Source organism: Tiliqua scincoides, chromosome 3 (assembly GCF_035046505.1).
Source record: "Tiliqua scincoides isolate rTilSci1 chromosome 3, rTilSci1.hap2, whole genome shotgun sequence".
In the NCBI taxonomy this organism is placed as follows: Eukaryota; Metazoa; Chordata; class Lepidosauria; order Squamata; family Scincidae; genus Tiliqua; species Tiliqua scincoides.
Genome location: NC_089823.1, coordinates 224,871,944 through 224,890,588, shown reverse-complemented (window position 1 = coordinate 224,890,588; position 18,645 = coordinate 224,871,944). Strand labels below are relative to the sequence as shown.

At 47.6% G+C, this 18,645-nt stretch overlaps 1 protein-coding gene and 1 pseudogene across 1 annotated transcript; one reads left to right on the top strand and one right to left on the bottom strand.

Annotated features, from left to right (window-relative positions):
• Window positions 1-679: 679 nt before the first annotated feature.
• LRRIQ4 (leucine rich repeats and IQ motif containing 4) lies at window positions 680-17,971 on the bottom strand. The gene is made up of 5 exons (XM_066621549.1): window positions 16,832-17,971; window positions 8,533-8,706; window positions 5,482-5,620; window positions 2,634-2,830; window positions 680-847 (listed from the first exon to the last, which is right to left on the bottom strand). The coding sequence occupies exons 1-5, from the start codon at window positions 17,969-17,971 to the stop codon at window positions 680-682; spliced, it is 1,818 nt and encodes a 605-aa protein (XP_066477646.1).
• Window positions 10,476-10,597, top strand: LOC136646125 (5S ribosomal RNA; annotated as a pseudogene).
• Window positions 17,972-18,645: the final 674 nt, after the last annotated feature.

The window sequence follows — 18,645 nt, the reverse complement described above, 5'->3', positions numbered from 1 at the left end:
ATTTCACCACAGGAGCTGCCTCAGAGCCCAATCCTGTGCTCGGCGGCATGGCTCCAAGCCGCCAAGAACTGTTGCAAACATGCCATAAGGCACGTTTCCGAGGCTCACTGCTGGGCTCCCGCCCGTGCTAGCCCAGCGCCGACTGGTGCTGGGCTAGCGTGGAGCAGTCGCCCAGCTTCCCCAGCTTGTCGAGCTCCCGGACTGCCGAGCCGTGGCATGGTAGGCGGGGGCAGGGAGGAGGTACGACAGGGAGGTGTGACACGGTGAGGGGGCGGGCTGGAGGCATGCCGGCTCCACACCCTACACAAGTGCCTTTACCAAGGTCAGCAGTAAAGTGAGTAGCCCCATTGTGGGGCTGCTTACCTTGCCTGGGAGAAGGGGATGAAAGTCCCCTTCTCCCGAGGCGCCTCCCGCGGTAGCCTGGGACACGCAGGATCCGGCGGCAGCCCTTCTCGATGCTGCCGAGCCTGGGCGCACCGGGCAGCTCAGGATTGGGCTGCCTCTAGAGTATTTCCTCATCCACAAAAACCCATTGATGGTCTGAACACTAGAAAAATCTCTCCTTTGTTTGTAAACATTCTTGTATGTGCTTTTTACCCCTTTGTATTTATTGCCCTGGCCCTTTTCCTCGCACCTTTGTTTTTCTCATGCTGTTCAAGGCTTTTTGTAAGCCACTGAGTTATTTCTTTTTGCCCTTGGGCTTGCCCTTTTCCTTTTTCTTCCCCTTTTCTTTCTCTTTGCCCTTCTTGTCTTTCTTGTCTTTCTTGGCTTTCCTTATCATCTTCAGGACCTCTGCAAAAGCGCCAATCCCTCTGCGCACCATCAGACCACGCCACCAAGCTTGAATCTGAAAAAGCCATGAACATTAAACGGTCAAAAAGCAGTTCCTCTTTTGCAGCATTTCAAAGGTTAATGGACCAATGGGTTCTATGTTCCACTGTCTTCCTAAAGGAGGGTTTTGATCATTGAAGTATGTAGAAGACAAAGGGTGTTCAGCAATCCTGAACAGTGCATGCTGGCTTACTGCTGGCGCACACTGTCGCAAACATGCTGTAAGGCACATTTGAGGGCCCTGCCGCCCAACATGGAGGTTCTTGATTCACTGCTGACCTTTTGGTTGGCAGTGAATCGAGTAGCCTCATTGTGGGGCTACTCTCTTTACCCGGGGGAAGGGGACAAAAGTGGCAGGATGTGGCAGCAGCCATTTTAGGCGCCACTGCAGCCCCGCGCCCTGGGCAGCTTGGGATTGGACTGTAACACCTCTTGCAGGTGTCCTTGCCAGGGTAGTGTAACATTTGATATCACTCCTATCCATGGTCATGCCCCTTTCTTTAAAGAAACGTATTTTATTATGTAATCAAGATACTTCAAGGCATGTACAGAGCACCCTTCTCTCACTACTGAGCACCTGCAGATTGTTCCCACACACTTAGAATTAAGAAACAGGACTTTTGGGGGGAAAACATTCTGAAAACATTGGACAAACTTTGTTTTGAAACTTTTACAGTGTTTTGCATATGGTGGTACTCCTGTTAAATTTTGCGGCCATCCCCAAGTAGATCTGTCCAGTTTCCCCAGTGGTTTTGGCATGCCTGTGTCTTATCCTGTTAGGCTGTGTCTTCCCCATACCTTTGCAAGACTAATCCATATCAATATGCTGTGCCAGGGTCTGGGTCCTCACCCTGATTTGGGGGGGAGGAACTCTGGGCAGTTGTGTGAACATAAGAACATAAGAACAGCCCCACTGGATCAGGCCATAGGCCCATCTAGTCCAGCTTCCTGTATGTCACAGCGGCCCACCAAATGCCCCAGGGAGCACACCAGATAACAAGAGACCTCATCCTGGTGCCCTCCCTTGCATCTGGCATTCTGACATAGCCCATTTCTAAAATCAGGAGGTTGTACATGCACATCATGGCTTGTAACCCGTAATGGATTTTTCCTCCAGAAACTTGTCCAATCCCCTTTTAAAGGCGTCCAGGCCAGACGCCATCACACATCCTGTGGCAAGGAGTAAAGAAATATTTTCTCTTGTCTGTTCTAACTCTCCCAACACTCAATTTTAGTGGATGTCCCCTGGTTCTGGTGGGTGTACGCTTAATCCTCCCCTGCCAAGCGATCTTGAAGGGGGCCTCCCAGTGCTACGGAGATGCTGAGAGGCACCCTTCAAGGCTGCTCCTCTCCATATGGTTCCCATACGGTGCAGGGAAATGGAGAGGAGCAATCTCTGTATGGAGGACTGTGCTCCAGCAGTACTGAGGGGGATGAGGCTCCAAGATAGTTCCTCTTTTCCCAACTGGGAGGGGTCAGAGAAATGGAGGGGCATGATCAGAGGACACCCTTTCCATGGCGCTCCAGCAGCACAGTGACCCAAGCAACCTTCTCTCCCATTCTCCCCATTTAAGAATACTCAGCTGCAAATGGGGAAGGTGGGACCTGAATTGCTGGGTTTCAGGGCCACTGAAAGTCTTCCTCGCAACCTGGCTGAACTCTGACACCACCACTTCCAGCTTACCTAATGCTACATTTCCTGACACGGGACATCTGCTATTTTGCTAAAGTCTTGCAGTATGACCTAGCCAGAGTGTGTCATCCAATATTCCATCCAATGTGGTGCATGTGTCATTACGTACCGTTATAGCCAAGGCTTTCTCTTTCCTTTGCTCCAGTAAGTACTCCCAGATAGCCGGCAACCCTTGACTGAAGACTTCCACCGGAGGGTGCATCATAGGGTTTCCTTCTAGCGAAATAAGCTGCAGTTTCCCAAGACTGTCCAACTTCTCTGGGACTTGAAATAGCTGGTTGTTATGAACAAATAGTTTTTGCAAACCTAAACGTATAGAATCACAAAACGGAAATGCTCCACAACTCACATCAATTTAACATTTACTTCCAACTTACACAAGGGATTTCATTTGTCTGCTTTTTAATTTGAAGGATCAAAGTGCTGAGGTCTTAAAAATGAAGTGTGAACTGGGAACAGGCTCCCTTGAAGTCAATGACCTGCAGACACCTAAGGCCCAAATCCTAACCCACTTTCCAGCACTGGCATAGCTGTGCCAATGGAATGTGTGCTGCATCCTGCAGTTGGGTGGGGGGCACTCATGGCAGCCTCCTCAAAGCAAGGGAATGTTTGTTCCCTTACCTAGGAGCTGCATTGCCCTTATGTCAGTGCTAGAAAGTGGGTTAGGATTGTGCCTTAAGTCTAGTAGTCTGGGAACAGTAGTTCTCAAAGAGAGGCTGAAACACTGCAGCTGAATCTTGGAAGGCAACCTTAGCTGACCTGACACAGATCACCTTAGCTGCCCTAAACCATCTATCAATTGGCCTCTGCCCTCCATAGTCTTGCAAAGTTAGGGGTGAGGCAGGAGCAGGGCTACTGTTCAAAGGAAGGCAGAAACAGTCAACCAGCACTTTTCGGTAACAAGAAAAGTTGGGGGAGGGGAAAGGCGTGGCTTGCCTGGGCTCTACTGTGATAGGCTACTTTCTTTTCCTATTCTTGCCTCCACTAGCAATTTTGAGGGAGGTGCTACCAGTCACAAATCAGACAGGAAGTGTGTAGATCAGACTTTGTTTGAACTGGCTGAGAACCATGACGTCAGAAGGGAATTTCTCTGGTCTCAACTCCCTGCACTGCCTGGATTCCTTAGGCTGTTGTATCCCATGACCATCACTTTCAAGCACAGAATGTGATTCTGGGCACAATTTACAGCAACCAGAGAATGACAGCAGAGAGTCATCCCAAAAAGGCAAGGATCCATACCTATGTAGGCGCAGTTGTGTGATCAGGAAAGGGTGGGCTGAATGAATCCCTCCTCCCAATTTTGCCCTCTCAGGCTGGTCTCAGCTGCATGCCCCTTGCACTGTGGTGGTCAGTGCTCTGGATGGAGGTCCTGTGTGCGATATGCACTCTCCCTCAAGCTTCCAGATTCCCAGCCCATGTTATTGGTGCTCAGAGCAGGATGCTGAGGATGTCTGTATGAAAGGCATGCATGGGTCTCCATTCTGACTGTACTGCCAGGTGCACTGCTGAGGGCCATGTAGGAAGGAAAGGAAGAGTCTTCATCAAACCATATCGAGATCCTTTCCTTCACAAGCAGCTGTGCTTACCCAGGGATGGATTGTGCTCCAAAATTCTTGTCTTTATGGCAGAAAAGGTAGAAAAGATATGAAGCTGCCTTCTGTTGAGGCAGACCATCTGTCCTTTTAGCTGAGATGCTCTCTGTGCTGATTGGCTGCCCAGGGCAGGGATGGCTGAACTGGGTTTGGTGCCTTATGCTGGATCCATCCCGCCACCACCAAAAAAGCAAAGCTTAGTTACTTTCTGTGTTCCTTCCCTTGCAGTCCTTTTAGTTAAAACAGGAAGTGTGGGTCATACTGAAAACTTTCTGTTTTCTTTAAAGTAGTAACTTTCAACCACTGGCTGTGGCACATTGGTGTGCCACAAATGGTCTGCAGGCATGCTGTGGGAGTTTGGGGAAGGGCCATTTATAGGTTGGGCCATTGAAGGATGTGAGCTCCCCACCACAGGCAGTGCAGTGCGCCTTGTCAATTGTCAAAAAACTGATGGTGTGCCCTGAAAATTTTAGTGCCTTGGTCAGTGTGCTGTGAGATGAAAAAGGCTGAGAATTGCTGCTTTAAAGGGACCACAAGGAAGGAGCCGGGTAAGTGGCTGCTTCCCCATCCACTTACATAGCTTCTTTCTTGCATGGTCCCTTTAAGGTTAACTTAAGGAGGAAGGAGCAAGAAGAGAGAGACAGGTCACTGCTGCCTGCATGGTTTTTTTGGGCATGGGCAACAGCAATCTGCTTCCCTACCATAAGCTTCCTACCTTTACGTTTAACTGGAGCACATAGAGGGGGAAGGAGCAAGGTGAGTGGGCAGGGAAGCAGAAGCAGATGATCTTCTCGACCCTTGCTAGATGAGAGCAGCAAGCAGATTGGTCTTTGGCTGGCTGGAGGGGGTGGTGGCAGACTTGGACTAAAGGGCACCCTGAATCTGCCATTCTCCTTCCAACCTACTGCATCATTTGCTTCAGGGCTGGGTTGCCCCTGCTCCAGGGTTTCTGACAGCGGCCCTTTCCAGCCCTACCTGGAGATGCCAAGAATTGAACCTGGAACTTTCTGCTTGGAAAGCAAATGATCTACTACTGTAGCCTCCCTCCTAAACATCCGCTTGAGAATGCATGGGCAGTGCCTGGAGAAATTTCAGAAGTCCTGGGTGTGGGTTGGAGCTGAGCTGCATTTCCAGTGGTCAAGATAGGGCATCAGTGCTCTACATTGTTATCTTGCTTTCCCCAGGAAGCAGACAAAAATAACATGAGGAGATTCTCCTGATCTGCATAACGTATTCAGATTGCAGAATTCTGCTTTACAGAAAACTCAAACTAGGCACTGAAGGCTGGTAGAGCAACTTGAGAAGAATCGCACTTGCAAGTCGCTGCTAAGAACCCTGTGCTATCCATCCATTCTCTTTGTTTACCTGGTATATTGCAGATGGAGTGAGGCAGCTCTAAAATAAAGTTGTTGTGACAGTCAAGTATTTCCAAGTTAGCCAGCAAACCTATGGTTGGTGGAAGATACTCCAGACTGTTGTTCTCAAGGTACAGCTCTTTCAGGTTCTGGAATAAAATACACATGTGTGCATTTGTTTATACGTGTAAACATGTAGATGCCTATAGTAACTCTCACCCAACACCTGAATCTGGGCTACCCATGTGCTTTCTTTTTTAGAACTGTGGGTGTGCTTTGTGAGCAGTGGCATAGCTAGAGGGGGTGCAAAGCACTAAGGTTGCAGTCCTAATCAACTTTCCTAGTTGCAATGCAGTCCCAAGGTGGGATAACAAACATGCTTTTACCTTGAGGAGGCCTCATGGACTGCCTCCCCACTGCAGGATGCAGTGCACACCGCATTGGCACAGCTATGTCAGTGCTGGAAAATTGGTTAAGATTGTGCCCTAAGTCTTGCAGGGAGCTCCACCGCAGCTTGCAAGGGGCCCCTCCCACTCCCTTTCGGAGCCATTCCAGGTGGTGGGAGCAAAACAGAGGCATACATCACATTGCAGTGAGGCTCCCTGCAAGTCTTAGTGCTTTGCAGTCCCCCTAGCTACACCACTGTTTGAGAGCATCCTTACTGCATTTAGCCCAAACATACCTTTACTGGTTCTCAATGTTCTCAGCTTTCCAGAATGGAGCAATTTGAACGGAACCATTTGGAACACTACTGATTGGCTAGGTCCTGTGTAATAACTCTATTGACCCAATCCTATTGGCTATTTTTGCTGGTAGAATATGCATTCTGCAGTCAGATTTGCAGCTGTCTCAAATGTGGCAGCACCAGTCCATGCAGCCTGGCCGCCGCTGAAAGCGGTGAGCGGCTAGGGCCATGTGAAGACAGATGACGAACACCCACCAAAGCAGGTAAGGCAGCACAGGGGTTGGGAGGGAGGGTGGAACAGGCAGGTGGTGGGTGGAATGGGGGAGGAGATGGTGCAGGGAGAAGGGAAGATCAGGCCCAGGAAAGGGGGAGGATTGACAGCAGCAGTGCCCACTGAAGGCTGACCACCTTCCCAGGTCTGATCCATCTTCACAGAGCAACACAGACTTACATCAGTTATTGAGGCAGGTTTGAGTTAACTCATGGAGGGTGCTGGGGTTTACTCTGGGGCAAGGGAATAAATTTTCCCTTACCCTGAGGAAGCTTCAATATGCCAAAACTCTCCCACAGGATACACCAGAAGCCACATTATTGGTACTGCTGCTTTGCTGGGCAAGGAGTTAGGACTGGGCTGCTGTATCTCCCCCTTGCCTTACAATCCCCAGAACCATTTTGAAAATTATTTTAAGATATTAGGATAATTTGAAATAAGGGGGGAAATGGATAAATATATATATGCACTGCTTTAATGATTTTTCTAGATGGACAGCCCACCTGAAGCATGGAGGAGGGGCAAGTGGTGTTTGAGCCAGTGTTTGATATGCTAATATATGCATGCAAAAGCGGTGATTGCAGTATGGAAGAAGAAATTGCTACAACTGCTGTTTGAATTTTACATCTCTCCACTCGCGCTGTATGTCTCCTGCCATTAAAGTCTTGTGTCAACAATGTTCCCATTTGTAAGCTTTAAACATCTTAATATTCTTGATGCTCTTGCAGAAGCTATTCAGAATAGATATTAAGCAAGAGGTATTTTAAAATTCCTCCTAGAGTCTGGTGCTTGAGAGTGGGGCTCTGTGATTCATCTGTCCATTGTACTAAATCAGCAATTTTCAACCACTGTGCCGTGGCACATTGGTGTGCCGTGAATGGCCTGCACATGTGCTGCGGGAGTTTGGGAGAGGGTCATGTATTAGTAGGGCCACTTGTCATGAATATGTACAGTTCAGGCCTAGTAGCATTGCAAAGCCTGAACCAAGCTAAAACAGTAACACAGAAGTGGCTTGCATTTCCTAGCTGCTAGGAATTTACAACTCAATGGAAGGTGCTAATGTAGCACCTAGGCAGCCAGAAAGACGCCCATCAAGGATGGAATGCAGCTGTAGATCTCCAGGGGGGAGGGAAGAGCTGAGAGGGCTAGCATCCAGCCCCACTTCTGTAGGACAGGGTCTTTAGTCTTTGTCTCTTGGTGAGATAGGTGGGGGTGCACATCCTGCCCCACCAGGACCATGTGGCCCATAGGTAACTGGGGCTGAAGATCTACAAAAGAAGCTGACCCAGCTGAGAGTCAGAGAATAATAGAGTTAGCCAGTTAGCTTTGTTGTTTTATGCTGATATGTTTCCTAGAAGTTTTTATGCCTCTAGCATTTGCTGCCTTTTGTAACTTTTTGTAACCCTGTGTACTTAATAAAGTAAAAATCCTTTTACCATGTTGGTTCATTGTCTGTTGGGGACAAATTTCAGAATCCTGCCTAGCCATTCAGCAAGCTACCAAAAATCCTCATTGTGGACTAGTAACTTGAGGACTGAGACTTTAAGTAAAGAAAGTGCTCAGTGCCTACAAGGGATATAGTTAAGCCTAGAGGGTCTCGGTGTCCCTGGACTGAGGCACTGGCTCTTACAGGGTGGTGGCAGTACTACCGAACAGGGATTCTTGAGGGCTCTAGGGTTCAGAACCAACAACTCTGAGCACCCAAAACCCTGGGAGTGTGAGACCAAGTATACAACACCACTGGGGAATCTGAGCCCCCTGGCCGGCAGCACTGTGTGCCTTGTCAATTGTCAAAAAGGCTGATGGTGTGCCTTGACAGTTTTAGCACCTTTCCAGCATGCCATGAGATGAAAAAGGTTGAAAATCCCTGCTATAAATAGAAATGTCAACCTGGATTCCCACCTAAAATGCAAAGTGTGTCTGCTAGCATTTACCTGGCCAAGAAGCGCTCATCTTTGCAATGGGAGACTGTTCCTCCTCTGTCTGATGCTGCTGCAGTGGTAGGTGCTCTGGTTTTATGCGTTTTTAAATATATGCACACATACATGGTGGTTCATCACCCAGGATGAACTATGCTGGGTGCCAAGTCATGCTAATTTCCTTACCTGTAACTTACTGATGTTTTCTGGTAAATTTGTTAGTTTGGTCCCCCTGTCTTGTCCCATGTACAATCTCTCTAGTGATGTGATCAGAAAGATTTCTTCAGGGAACCAAGTGAATCTGTTGCCAGTCAGGCTGAGGCATTTTAGCTGAGAAAGTCTGGACACTGCTGAGGGTATCTAAAAAACAGGCTCATGTTAATTAAACTGCAAGATTTCTTTAAAAAGTCACAGAAGGGTGCGCTAATAATTAACTGCCCATAGTAGACCACACCCATGGGATTATGAATCTCCCTTTTACATGCTCCAACCCTCTTTTTAGACAACCTGGGATGCAAAAATCACAGATGCAAACATTCAATATCAGGACAGAATTGTCCAGGATGCAGTGGTCCTATCACTAAAGAAGGCTTATCATCCAATGGCCTCTTCCTCTCCAATGCTCTTCCCACAGTACATAGGCTCTTTCCACAAAGAGCTGCATTCCTGCTGAGGCCTGGAGATCAGGGACCCTTCCAGATATCTCAACAGGAAGTGTAGAAGGCACTTTTTGAGCAGTAACAACCATTTGCTTTGCTGTGCATTGAACATACCAGCAACATGCTTGGCTGAAGGCCAAAGAGAGGTGGGTTGGGAGGAACTCAAGAGGTTTTCTATGTGGATTCCCTTCTGTATAGGTGGGAGCAGTGAAAGGAATGGGCTGTGCCATAATAGCATAAACCAGAGTCCAGTAATTGGTTTACAAGCCTTGGCATTGATTGACAACAGTTTTAGAATCAGGAAGCAGTGGAGGCAGCAACTGTTACCCTGCACATGCCCAATTTTGTCTGATCTTAGAAGCTAAGCAGGGTCAGGCCTGGTTAGTACTTGGAAGGGAGACCGCCTGGGAATACCCAGTGCTGTAGGCTTATACCATAGTCTTTGGAGACTGAAGGTTGCCAACCACCGGTAGCATGCAGTACCTGTCCATCCATCAGGCAGCAGATTGGTGGGGGACACCTATCTTCATTTGCCTCCAGTGCTCCCCCCCCACTCTTCACATTACTTAGATTAGAAAAGGAAGATGAGGACAGTGCAGACAAAGAAGTGAAGAAGAGAGACTAGCATGGTCCACTAGCATGGTGGACTAGCATGATGCTCTAGCACAGGGGTGTCCAAACATTTTGGCAGGAGGGCCACATCATCTCTCTGACACTGTGTCCGGGGGCCGAATTAATTTACATTTCAAATGTGAATAAATTTACATAAATGAATATATTAGAGATGGAACTTATATGAATGAATGAAGGTCTTGCAGTAGCTCAAGGCCTCTAAAAGGCCTTGCACAAAGCAAGGCCAGCCTTTCCTTCACTGCCACTGCTGCATCACAGATGTGAAACAGCAAGTAATGGAGGGAGCCCTTGTCCCACAGCTCAGGTGAGAAGTTGAACAGTCGTCCTCTTGCTGACAGCAGTTGCATTGGGCCAGCACGGGCTCCAAAAAGTCTCTGGAGGGCCAGAGACTCATTGGAGACTAGAGGCTCTCTGAGGGCCTGATTGAGAGTCCCTGAGGGCCGCAAGTGGCCCCCCGGGCCGGGGTTTGGGCACCCCTGCTCTAGCACATCGATTTTTAACCTTTGTCATCACATGGCACACTGACAAGGTGCTAAAATTGTTAAAGCACACCATCAGTTTTTTAAGGATCTATTCTATCATTTAAAAAATGAGTACAGGTATCCCCCTTTTTTTCAACAGACCATTTTTTGATGATCCACTCTTTTGACCCTTTTCCTCAGTGCAGAAAGTGTTTGCACGCTGGCATAGATGTAGAAGGGAAAGCTGTTGGGTCTTGCTGTGCAATTAGTATTTGCAAGCTAACAAAGACTCAGTTCTGCTTTTCAACAATTTCCAGTTTCTGTTAGTGTTCTGGTCTCTAATCTTTTGAATACGTGGGGGGGCGGGCTGTATAAAGATTGTGCTTAAACTGTTACCCTGCACATGCCTGATCTCATCTGATCTCAGAAGCTAAGCAGGGTCAGGCCTGGTGAGTACTTGGATGGGAGACCGCTTGGGAATACCAAGTGCTGTAGGCTTATACCATAGTCTTTCGAGACTGAAGGTTGCCAACCATCAACCAAAGTTCAAAAACTAAAATTTTAATCATTTTGTTGATGAGTATTTCAGACCTCTATTATTTCTGATTTCTGTCAGCTCATCTTCTTCTGCAACAGTTAATTATACTGACTTGTGCATACTTAAGACAAACGGATCTCTCACCCAGTCCAAGGAAGATACATCAGGTGACAGGAAATACTTGTTGATGTGGAAATAAAACTTTTCAGTGTTTTTGCTCAGCAGTGACAAACTTTGTAGAATTAAATTGACAAGATTTTTGTCCAATCTCCCAAAATAACTGCTTCCACCATGCCTCTTTTGGGTTTTTGATTGGTCTATGACTGCCACTCATGCAATTCCTGATTTTGGTTGATGTATATTAAATAGCCCTACTTCTTCCAGTTTGGACAGGAAGCTTGGTGCTACTGAGCCACCCAGAGTTTCACTTGGCCACCCAGAGTTTCACGCGTGTGGCCTCTGGGAACCAAGTGCCTCTGGGAACTAAGTGCCAGGTAAGGCACAAGAGTTTAGCATCTGGGCGAGGAGAAGGCAAGGAGACCTCTGAGTTTTGGAGAAGGAGAGGAGCAGGAGCAGGAGGTAAGTGTACTCATTCTAACGCTTTGTCTTTCTAACTCCCTGTCTTCTAACCTTAACCTTACCTTTAAAGCAACCTTAAATCAAAATTGAAAGTTAGCACCTAAGGGAGGTACATAGGGCTACTCTGAGCAGGAGCAGAGTCCTACTCGTGAGTAAGAGCAGCGTCCTACTCGTGAGTAAGTGCCCAAGGGTCAGGCATTTAAATCAAAGTTGAAAGTTAGCTGCACCTAAGGTAGCACTTAATCGAAGGAAGGGAGGAGGATAAAGTGAAAAGCAGGTTTTCTACTTGTTTAAATTAAACCTATACTTAACCCAGGTTAAACCTAATCTAAGTTGGAACATAACCTAAACAGGTCAGTACATTGGGACACAGGATCTAGAGAGCAATAAATAATTAAACAAACCCAAATAAAAAACTAGCTTGAGGTTACAAAAACAGTCCAGCCTAAGAGAACAGAACTAGGAGGGAAAGGACCTAGGAAGGGCCAATTCCCAACCCAGTAAGAGCCCCATTAGGCTAATCCAAGCAGTCCATTCAGGAGCCTGCAGAGTAGGTCACGCCCATCAGCAGCCATTTGCCTTCCTGAGCTTTTGTAAACTCACCTGGGAAGGCCAGCCCCCTTTCAATCAGGAAGGAAGGAGGGGGGAGGAGCCAGCCAGGAGTATAAAGCTAGGCAGGCCATCGCGTGAGGCTCTCTGCAGACGCGTGTGGCCTCTGGGAACCCAGTGCCTCTGGGAACTAAGTGCCAGGTAAGGCACAAGAGTTTAGCATCTGGGCGAGTTCAGCAGCAGGGCGAGGAGGCCAGGGCCCCATACACTGCCCTTCCTCTTCCCTTGAGAAGAGGGCTGCTATCCAGTGTAAGGTTTCTAAAAGGACCCCTAAATAAAACAACAACAACAAAAAAGCTATGCAGTCAGACAGCCAGCAGCAGGGTGGGGGCTATCCAGTGTTTTGCATCCAGTGCCACATGTATGACTATATGCCTCTGGGGCATAAGTCATGGGTGTGTCCTCGGTGCAAGGAGCTCCAGGCTCTCAGGGAACGCGTCCGCTCCCTTGAAGCCTTGGTGGCCGACCTGGAGAAGCGCAGGCAGCCAGAGGAGGACCGTGGGGAGACTTCCGGGGACGATCAGGCTTCGTCCCAACCTCAGGCGTGCAGCTCCTCGGCTGCCCGGGTGGGAAGTCTCGGGACTGGAGGACGTCATCCTGGAGAGGAGGGAAACAGTCCCCTAGGGGGGATCCCTTCTCCAGGGGATGGGCCCGTATCCGAGCGCACTCGGGATACTCCTCGGCGGGAGGGGGGTCGGGGGCTTCTTGTAGTGGGGGATTCGATTATTAGAAACATAGAGAGGGGGGTTTGCGACGGATGTGAGGACCGCATGGTGACTTGCCTGCCTGGTGCAAAGGTTGCGGACATCACTTCTCGTCTAGACAGGCTGGTAGACAGTGCTGGGGGAGAGGTAGCGGCTGTGGTGCATGTCGGCACCAACGATGTGGGCAAGTGTAGCTGGGAGGTCCTGGAGGCCAAATTTAGGCTTTTAGGCAGGAAGCTGAAAGCCAGGACCTCAAAGGTAGCGTTCTCTGAAGTGCTACCTGTTCCACGCGCAGGGCCAGCTAGGCAGGCGGAGATCAGGGGTCTCAATGCGTGGATGAGACGGTGGTGTAGGGAGGAGGGGTTTAGATTCGTTAGGCACTGGGGAACGTTTTGGGACAAGCGGGGCCTGTACAAGAGGGACGGGCTCCATTTGAACCAGAATGGAACCAGACTGCTGGCGCATAACATTAAAAAGGTGGCAGAGCAGCTTTTAAACTGATCCCTGGGGGAAGGCCGACAGGAGCCGAGGGGCATCCGGTTCGGGACTCCTCATCCCTATGGGATGAGGATGGGGAGGTTAGAGAACAACAAGACAAAGGCAGGGTAGGAGAAGAAATTGGGAAAGGTAGGGAGATGGGATGTGATAGACAGTTTGGCACACTGAGAGGATGCAGGGACAAAGGAGCGAATAAGCAGCCCATCCTGGGGCATTCCGTGTATAAATGCTTTTATGCGAATGCCCGAAGTCTACGAGCAAAGGTGGGAGAACTGGAATGTCTGGTGACAAGGGAAAATATTGACATAGTGGGCATAACGGAAACCTGGTGGAATGCGGAGAATCAGTGGGATACCGCAATCCCGGGCTATAAACTCTACAGGAGGGACAGGCAGGGGCGTGTTGGAGGTGGGGTGGCCCTTTATGTTAAGGAAGGGATAGAATCCAGCAAAGTAGAGATTGAAGGTGGGTCCGACTCCACCGTAGAATCTCTGTGGGTTAAATTACCAGGCTTGAGCAGCGATGTAATACTGGGGGTGTGCTATCGTCCTCCAGACCAGAAATCTGATGGGGACCTTGAAATGAGGAAACAGATCAGGGAGGTGACAAGGAAGGACAGGGTTGTAATCATGGGGGACTTCAATTATCCTCATATTGACTGGGTCAATTTGTGTTCTGGTCACGATAAGGAAACCGGATTTCTTGACGTGCTAAATGACTGTGGCTTAGATCAGCTAGTCACGGAGCCCACCAGAGGACAGGTGACTCTGGATTTAATTTTGTGCGGTACGCAGGATCTGGTTAGAGATGTAAACGTTACTGAGCCATTGGGGAACAGTGATCATGCTGCGATCCGTTTTGACCTGCACGTTGGGGGAAGAATACCAGGCAAATCTCTAACAAAAACCCTTGACTTCCGACGGGCGGACTTCCCTCAAATGAGGAGGCTGGTTAGAAGGAGGTTGAAAGGGAGGGTAAAAAGAGTCCAATCTCTCCAGAGTGCATGGAGGCTGCTTAAAACAACAGTAATAGAGGCCCAGCAGAGGTGTATACCGCAAAGAAAGAAGGGTTCCACTAAATCCAGGAGAGTGCCCGCATGGCTAACCAGCCAAGTTAGAGAGGCTGTGAAGGGCAAGGAAGCTTCCTTCCGTAAATGGAAGTCTTGCCCTAATGAAGAGAATAAAAAGGAACATAAACTGTGGCAAAAGAAATGTAAGAAGGTGATAGGGGAGGCCAAGCGAGACTATGAGGAACGCATGGCCAGCAACATTAAGGGGAATAATAAAAGCTTCTTCAAATATGTTAGAAGCAGGAAACCCGCCAGAGAAGCGGTTGGCCCTCTGGATGGTGAGGGAGGGAAAGGGGAGATAAAAGGAGACTTAGAGATGGCAGAGAAATTAAATGAGTTCTTTGCATCTGTCTTCACGGCAGAAGACCTCGGGCAGATACCGCTGCCCAAACGGCCCCTCCTAACCGAGGAGTTAAGTCAGATAGAGGTTAAAAGAGAAGATGTTTCAGACCTCATTGATAAATTAAAGATCAATAAGTCACCGGGCCCTGATGGCATCCACCCAAGGGTTATTAAGGAATTGAAGAATGAAGTTGCAGATCTCTTGACTAAGGTATGCAACTTGTCCCTCAAAACGGCCACGGTGCCAGAAGATTGGAGGATAGCAAATGTCACGCCTATTTTTAAAAAGGGAAAGAGGGGGGACCCGGGAAACTATAGGCCGGTCAGCCTAACATCTATACCGGGTAAGATGGTGGAATGCCTCATCAAAGATAGGATCTCAAAACACATAGACGAACAGGCCTTGCTGAGGGAGAGTCAGCATGGCTTCTGTAAGGGTAAGTCTTGCCTCACGAACCTTATAGAATTCTTTGAAAAGGTCAACAGGCATGTGGATGCGGGAGAACCCGTGGACATTATATATCTGGACTTTCAGAAGGCGTTTGACACGGTCCCTCACCAAAGGCTACTGAAAAAACTCCACAGTCAGGGAATTAGAGGACAGGTCCTCTCCTGGATTGAGAACTGGTTGGAGGCCAGGAGGCAGAGAGTGGGTGTCAATGGGCAATTTTCACAATGGAGAGAGGTGAAAAGCGGTGTGCCCCAAGGATCTGTCCTGGGACCGGTGCTTTTCAACCTCTTCATAAATGACCTGGAGACAGGGTTGAGCAGTGAAGTGGCTAAGTTTGCAGATGACACCAAACTTTTCCGAGTGGTAAAGACCAGAAGTGATTGTGAGGAGCTCCAGAAGGATCTCTCCAGACTGGCAGAATGGGCAGCAAAATGGCAGATGCGCTTCAATGTCAGTAAGTGTAAAGTCATGCACATTGGGGCAAAAAATCAAAACTTTAGATATAGGCTGATGGGTTCTGAGCTGTCTGTGACAGATCAGGAGAGAGATCTTGGGGTGGTGGTGGACAGGTCGATGAAAGTGTCGACCCAATGTGCGGCAGCAGTGAAGAAGGCCAATTCTATGCTTGGGATCATTAGGAAGGGTATTGAGAACAAAACGGTTAGTATTATAATGCCGTTGTACAAATCTATGGTAAGGCCACACCTGGAGTATTGTGTCCAGTTCTGGTCGCCGCATCTCAAAAAAGACATAGTGGAAATGGAAAAGGTGCAAAAGAGAGCGACTAAGATGATTACGGGGCTGGGGCACCTTCCTTATGAGGAAAGGCTACGGCGTTTGGGCCTCTTCAGCCTAGAAAAGAGACGCTTGAGGGGGGACATGATTGAGACATACAAAATTATGCAGGGGATGGACAGAGTGGATAGGGAGATGCTCTTTACACTCTCACATAATACCAGAACCAGGGGACATCCACTAAAATTGATTGTTGGGCGGGTTAGGACAGACAAAAGAAAATATTTCTTTACTCAGCGCGTGGTCGGTCTGTGGAACTCCTTGCCACAGGATGTGGTGCTGGCGTCTAGCCTAGACGCCTTTAAAAGGGGATTGGACGAGTTTCTGGAGGAAAAATCCATTATGGGGTACAAGCCATGATGTGTATGCGCAACCTCCTGATTTTAGGAATGGGTTAAGTCAGAATGCCAGATGTAGGGGAGAGCACCAGGATGAGGTCTCTTGTTATCTGGTGTGCTCCCTGGGGCATTTGGTGGGCCGCTGTGAGATACAGGAAGCTGGACTAGATGGGCCTATGGCCTGATCCAGTGGGGCTGTTCTTATGTTCTTATGTTCTTATGGGTTTGGAAATAACATAGTGAGGCCAAGAAGCTGCCTGGGTCAAAACTTTGCATGTGCTCTCTTTCTAAGAAAGATCACAGAATGTCCCATATAGAAGAGAAACAATATTTAAGCTTCTGGCAAAAGAATGTAGCTGGTGCTAGTAATTTATATCAGTGTTTCTCAAACTGTGGGCCAGGACCCGCTAGGTGGGTCGTGAGCCAATTTCAGGTGGGTCCCCATTCATTTCAGTATTTTATTTTTAATATGTTAGACTTGATGCTACCATGGTATTTGACTGCATTTGGGGAAATGTTTCTGATCTATACTTGTCACAGGCACCTATAGATATGCTTTTAACAATGATAAAATTGCTGCTCTGTCTAACCATTCTCCACTCCTCCACACTCCCTTGTCCACTCTGTCACCTTCTTTGATTGGTACATCAACAGGTAATAGAGTCAGCATCTGGCATGCAACCTCTCAAGCAGTAGCAAACTTAGACCAGCCTTGTTGACACTGAAAACAAAAATGCATCAGAACACATTCTAACAACTGCATTTGAGTTCACTCTAGTTACTGATACAGATACATGACTTATCCATACCTCACATATCTGATTATCATCCAGTAACAATGCCTCTAGATATTCCATCACACAAATCTCTGTCGGAAACTCCATCAGGAGATTTTCACTTAGGTCTAATAACTTCATATTGGTTAGCCTGGCCAAAGAAGGATGAACCATGTCCAAGGCACAGTTTTTCATGTAAACCACAATGAGTGACTTCCAGCAACGAATCTGGCGTGGAAAATGAGCCAAGTTATTCCCAGACAGTCCAAATTCCTTCATTTCAACCAGTTCTTTTAAACTTCTAGGGAGCTTGTAAATAAGATTGTGGGACAAATCGAGGACAGACAGTTTCACACACTTACTCAACATATCGGGCACAGAACCCAGCTTGTTGTTTGCAACAAAGAACTGTGTTAAATTTGCCAGGGAGGCAATCTCATCAGGTATGAGGTTTAAATTATTCTTTTCCAGATCTATTATCTCCAGATTATAAAGATGGCAAATTTCTGGGGGGAAAATTTCAAATCTATTCTTCTGAAGATAAATCTCTTTCAGCTTGGCCAAATTAACTATTTCCTTTGGAAGGCAACTTAGGTTATTGGTAGAGAGTCCAAGCAGCTCCAGATGATGGAGGTGTTTGCAGATTTCTACTGGAAAGTCAACCAGGTTTACATCATATAACCTGAGCTGACAAAGCGCCCTCAATTTACTGATGATATTCAGTGAACTGGGATCAAGTGGGTTACTGCTTAAATCCAAACTCAGTAGGGATTTCAGTTCTCCAAATTCCTCACAGATGACTTCTATGTTGTTCTTGTTCAGATAAAGGACCTTCACATTCTTAAACCGACTGATACTTCCTGGGATGCTCTTGATCATATTTCTCTCCAAATGCAATTCCTCTGTGTCTTCCAGGTCAAAAACTTGCCATGGGATAGTTGTCAGTTTCTTGTTGGCTAGATCAACAAAAAAGATTCGGTCTGCTGTCTGCACAGGCACAAAAACCTCCTCTTCTACATCTGTTCCTTCTACCACTGCTATGACCTGTTCTGCTTTAGCTGTTTCTTCTACTTGTACCATTGGAACAGTGTCATTGCTGAGAATGGTGGCATCTGCTTCAGAGACGAGAATGTTTGTTTTGCTGGAGTACGACTGCTGAGGATTATCAACCATTGTGGACCTAGTTTAGACTACAAAAAAGAAGAAAGACTTTGGAAACTTTTGCAGATATTCCTGAGAAGAAGCAAAATGGACAGCCCAATGCACCATCACACCCCTGTATGGAGATGCATAAGCACCAGCTAGGGCGCCACAGAATCCCATGTGGGGATTTTGTCCTTGGGAAGCCTTGTAAAGGAACATTTGCTCCCTTGCCCCAGGATAAGCCCCTGTCCTTAAGGTTAATTTATTGACTTGGAACATTTCTGTCTTGCTTTATCAGACAAACGCCTCTCAGAGTGGCCAGCTTATGATATGTTCTAACATATGTTCATATGGCCAACATATGTTTTATGTATGTTAGGTTTTAAAAATACATAGAACATCCCAAAGTCAAAAAGGGCAGCAAAGAGACAATAGAAGTCAGATTAAAATAACATTTAAAAAACACAAATTCTAAAGATCAAACTACCCATGACTTAGGGCCCAATCCTATCCAACTTTCAACACCGGTACAGCCACAATACAGCCCTGAGGTAAGGGAAATAATGTTCCCGTACCTTGAGAAGGTCTCTGTGACTGCCTCCCCAACACAGGAAGCAGTGGAACAGCAGCACCGGCACTGGAAAACTGGATAGAATTGGGCCCACAAAGGCATAGTTTGAGCCACCCATGGTGGTTCAAATGAA

What these genes read in the sequence shown, in the direction of transcription:
- LRRIQ4 (XM_066621549.1), bottom strand. Translation starts at nt 17,971, where the DNA reads ATGGTTGATAATCCTCAGCAGTCGTACTCCAGCAAAACAAACATTCTC. An exon ending in ATGATAATCAGATATGTGAG is followed by an intron (nt 8,707 to 16,831) that starts GTATGGATAAGT and finishes CCTGTTTTTTAG; the next exon opens with ATACCCTCAGCAGTGTCCAG. An exon ending in AGAAAGCCTTGGCTATAACG is followed by an intron (nt 848 to 2,633) that starts GTACGTAATGAC and finishes TGGCTTTTTCAG; the next exon opens with ATTCAAGCTTGGTGGCGTGG.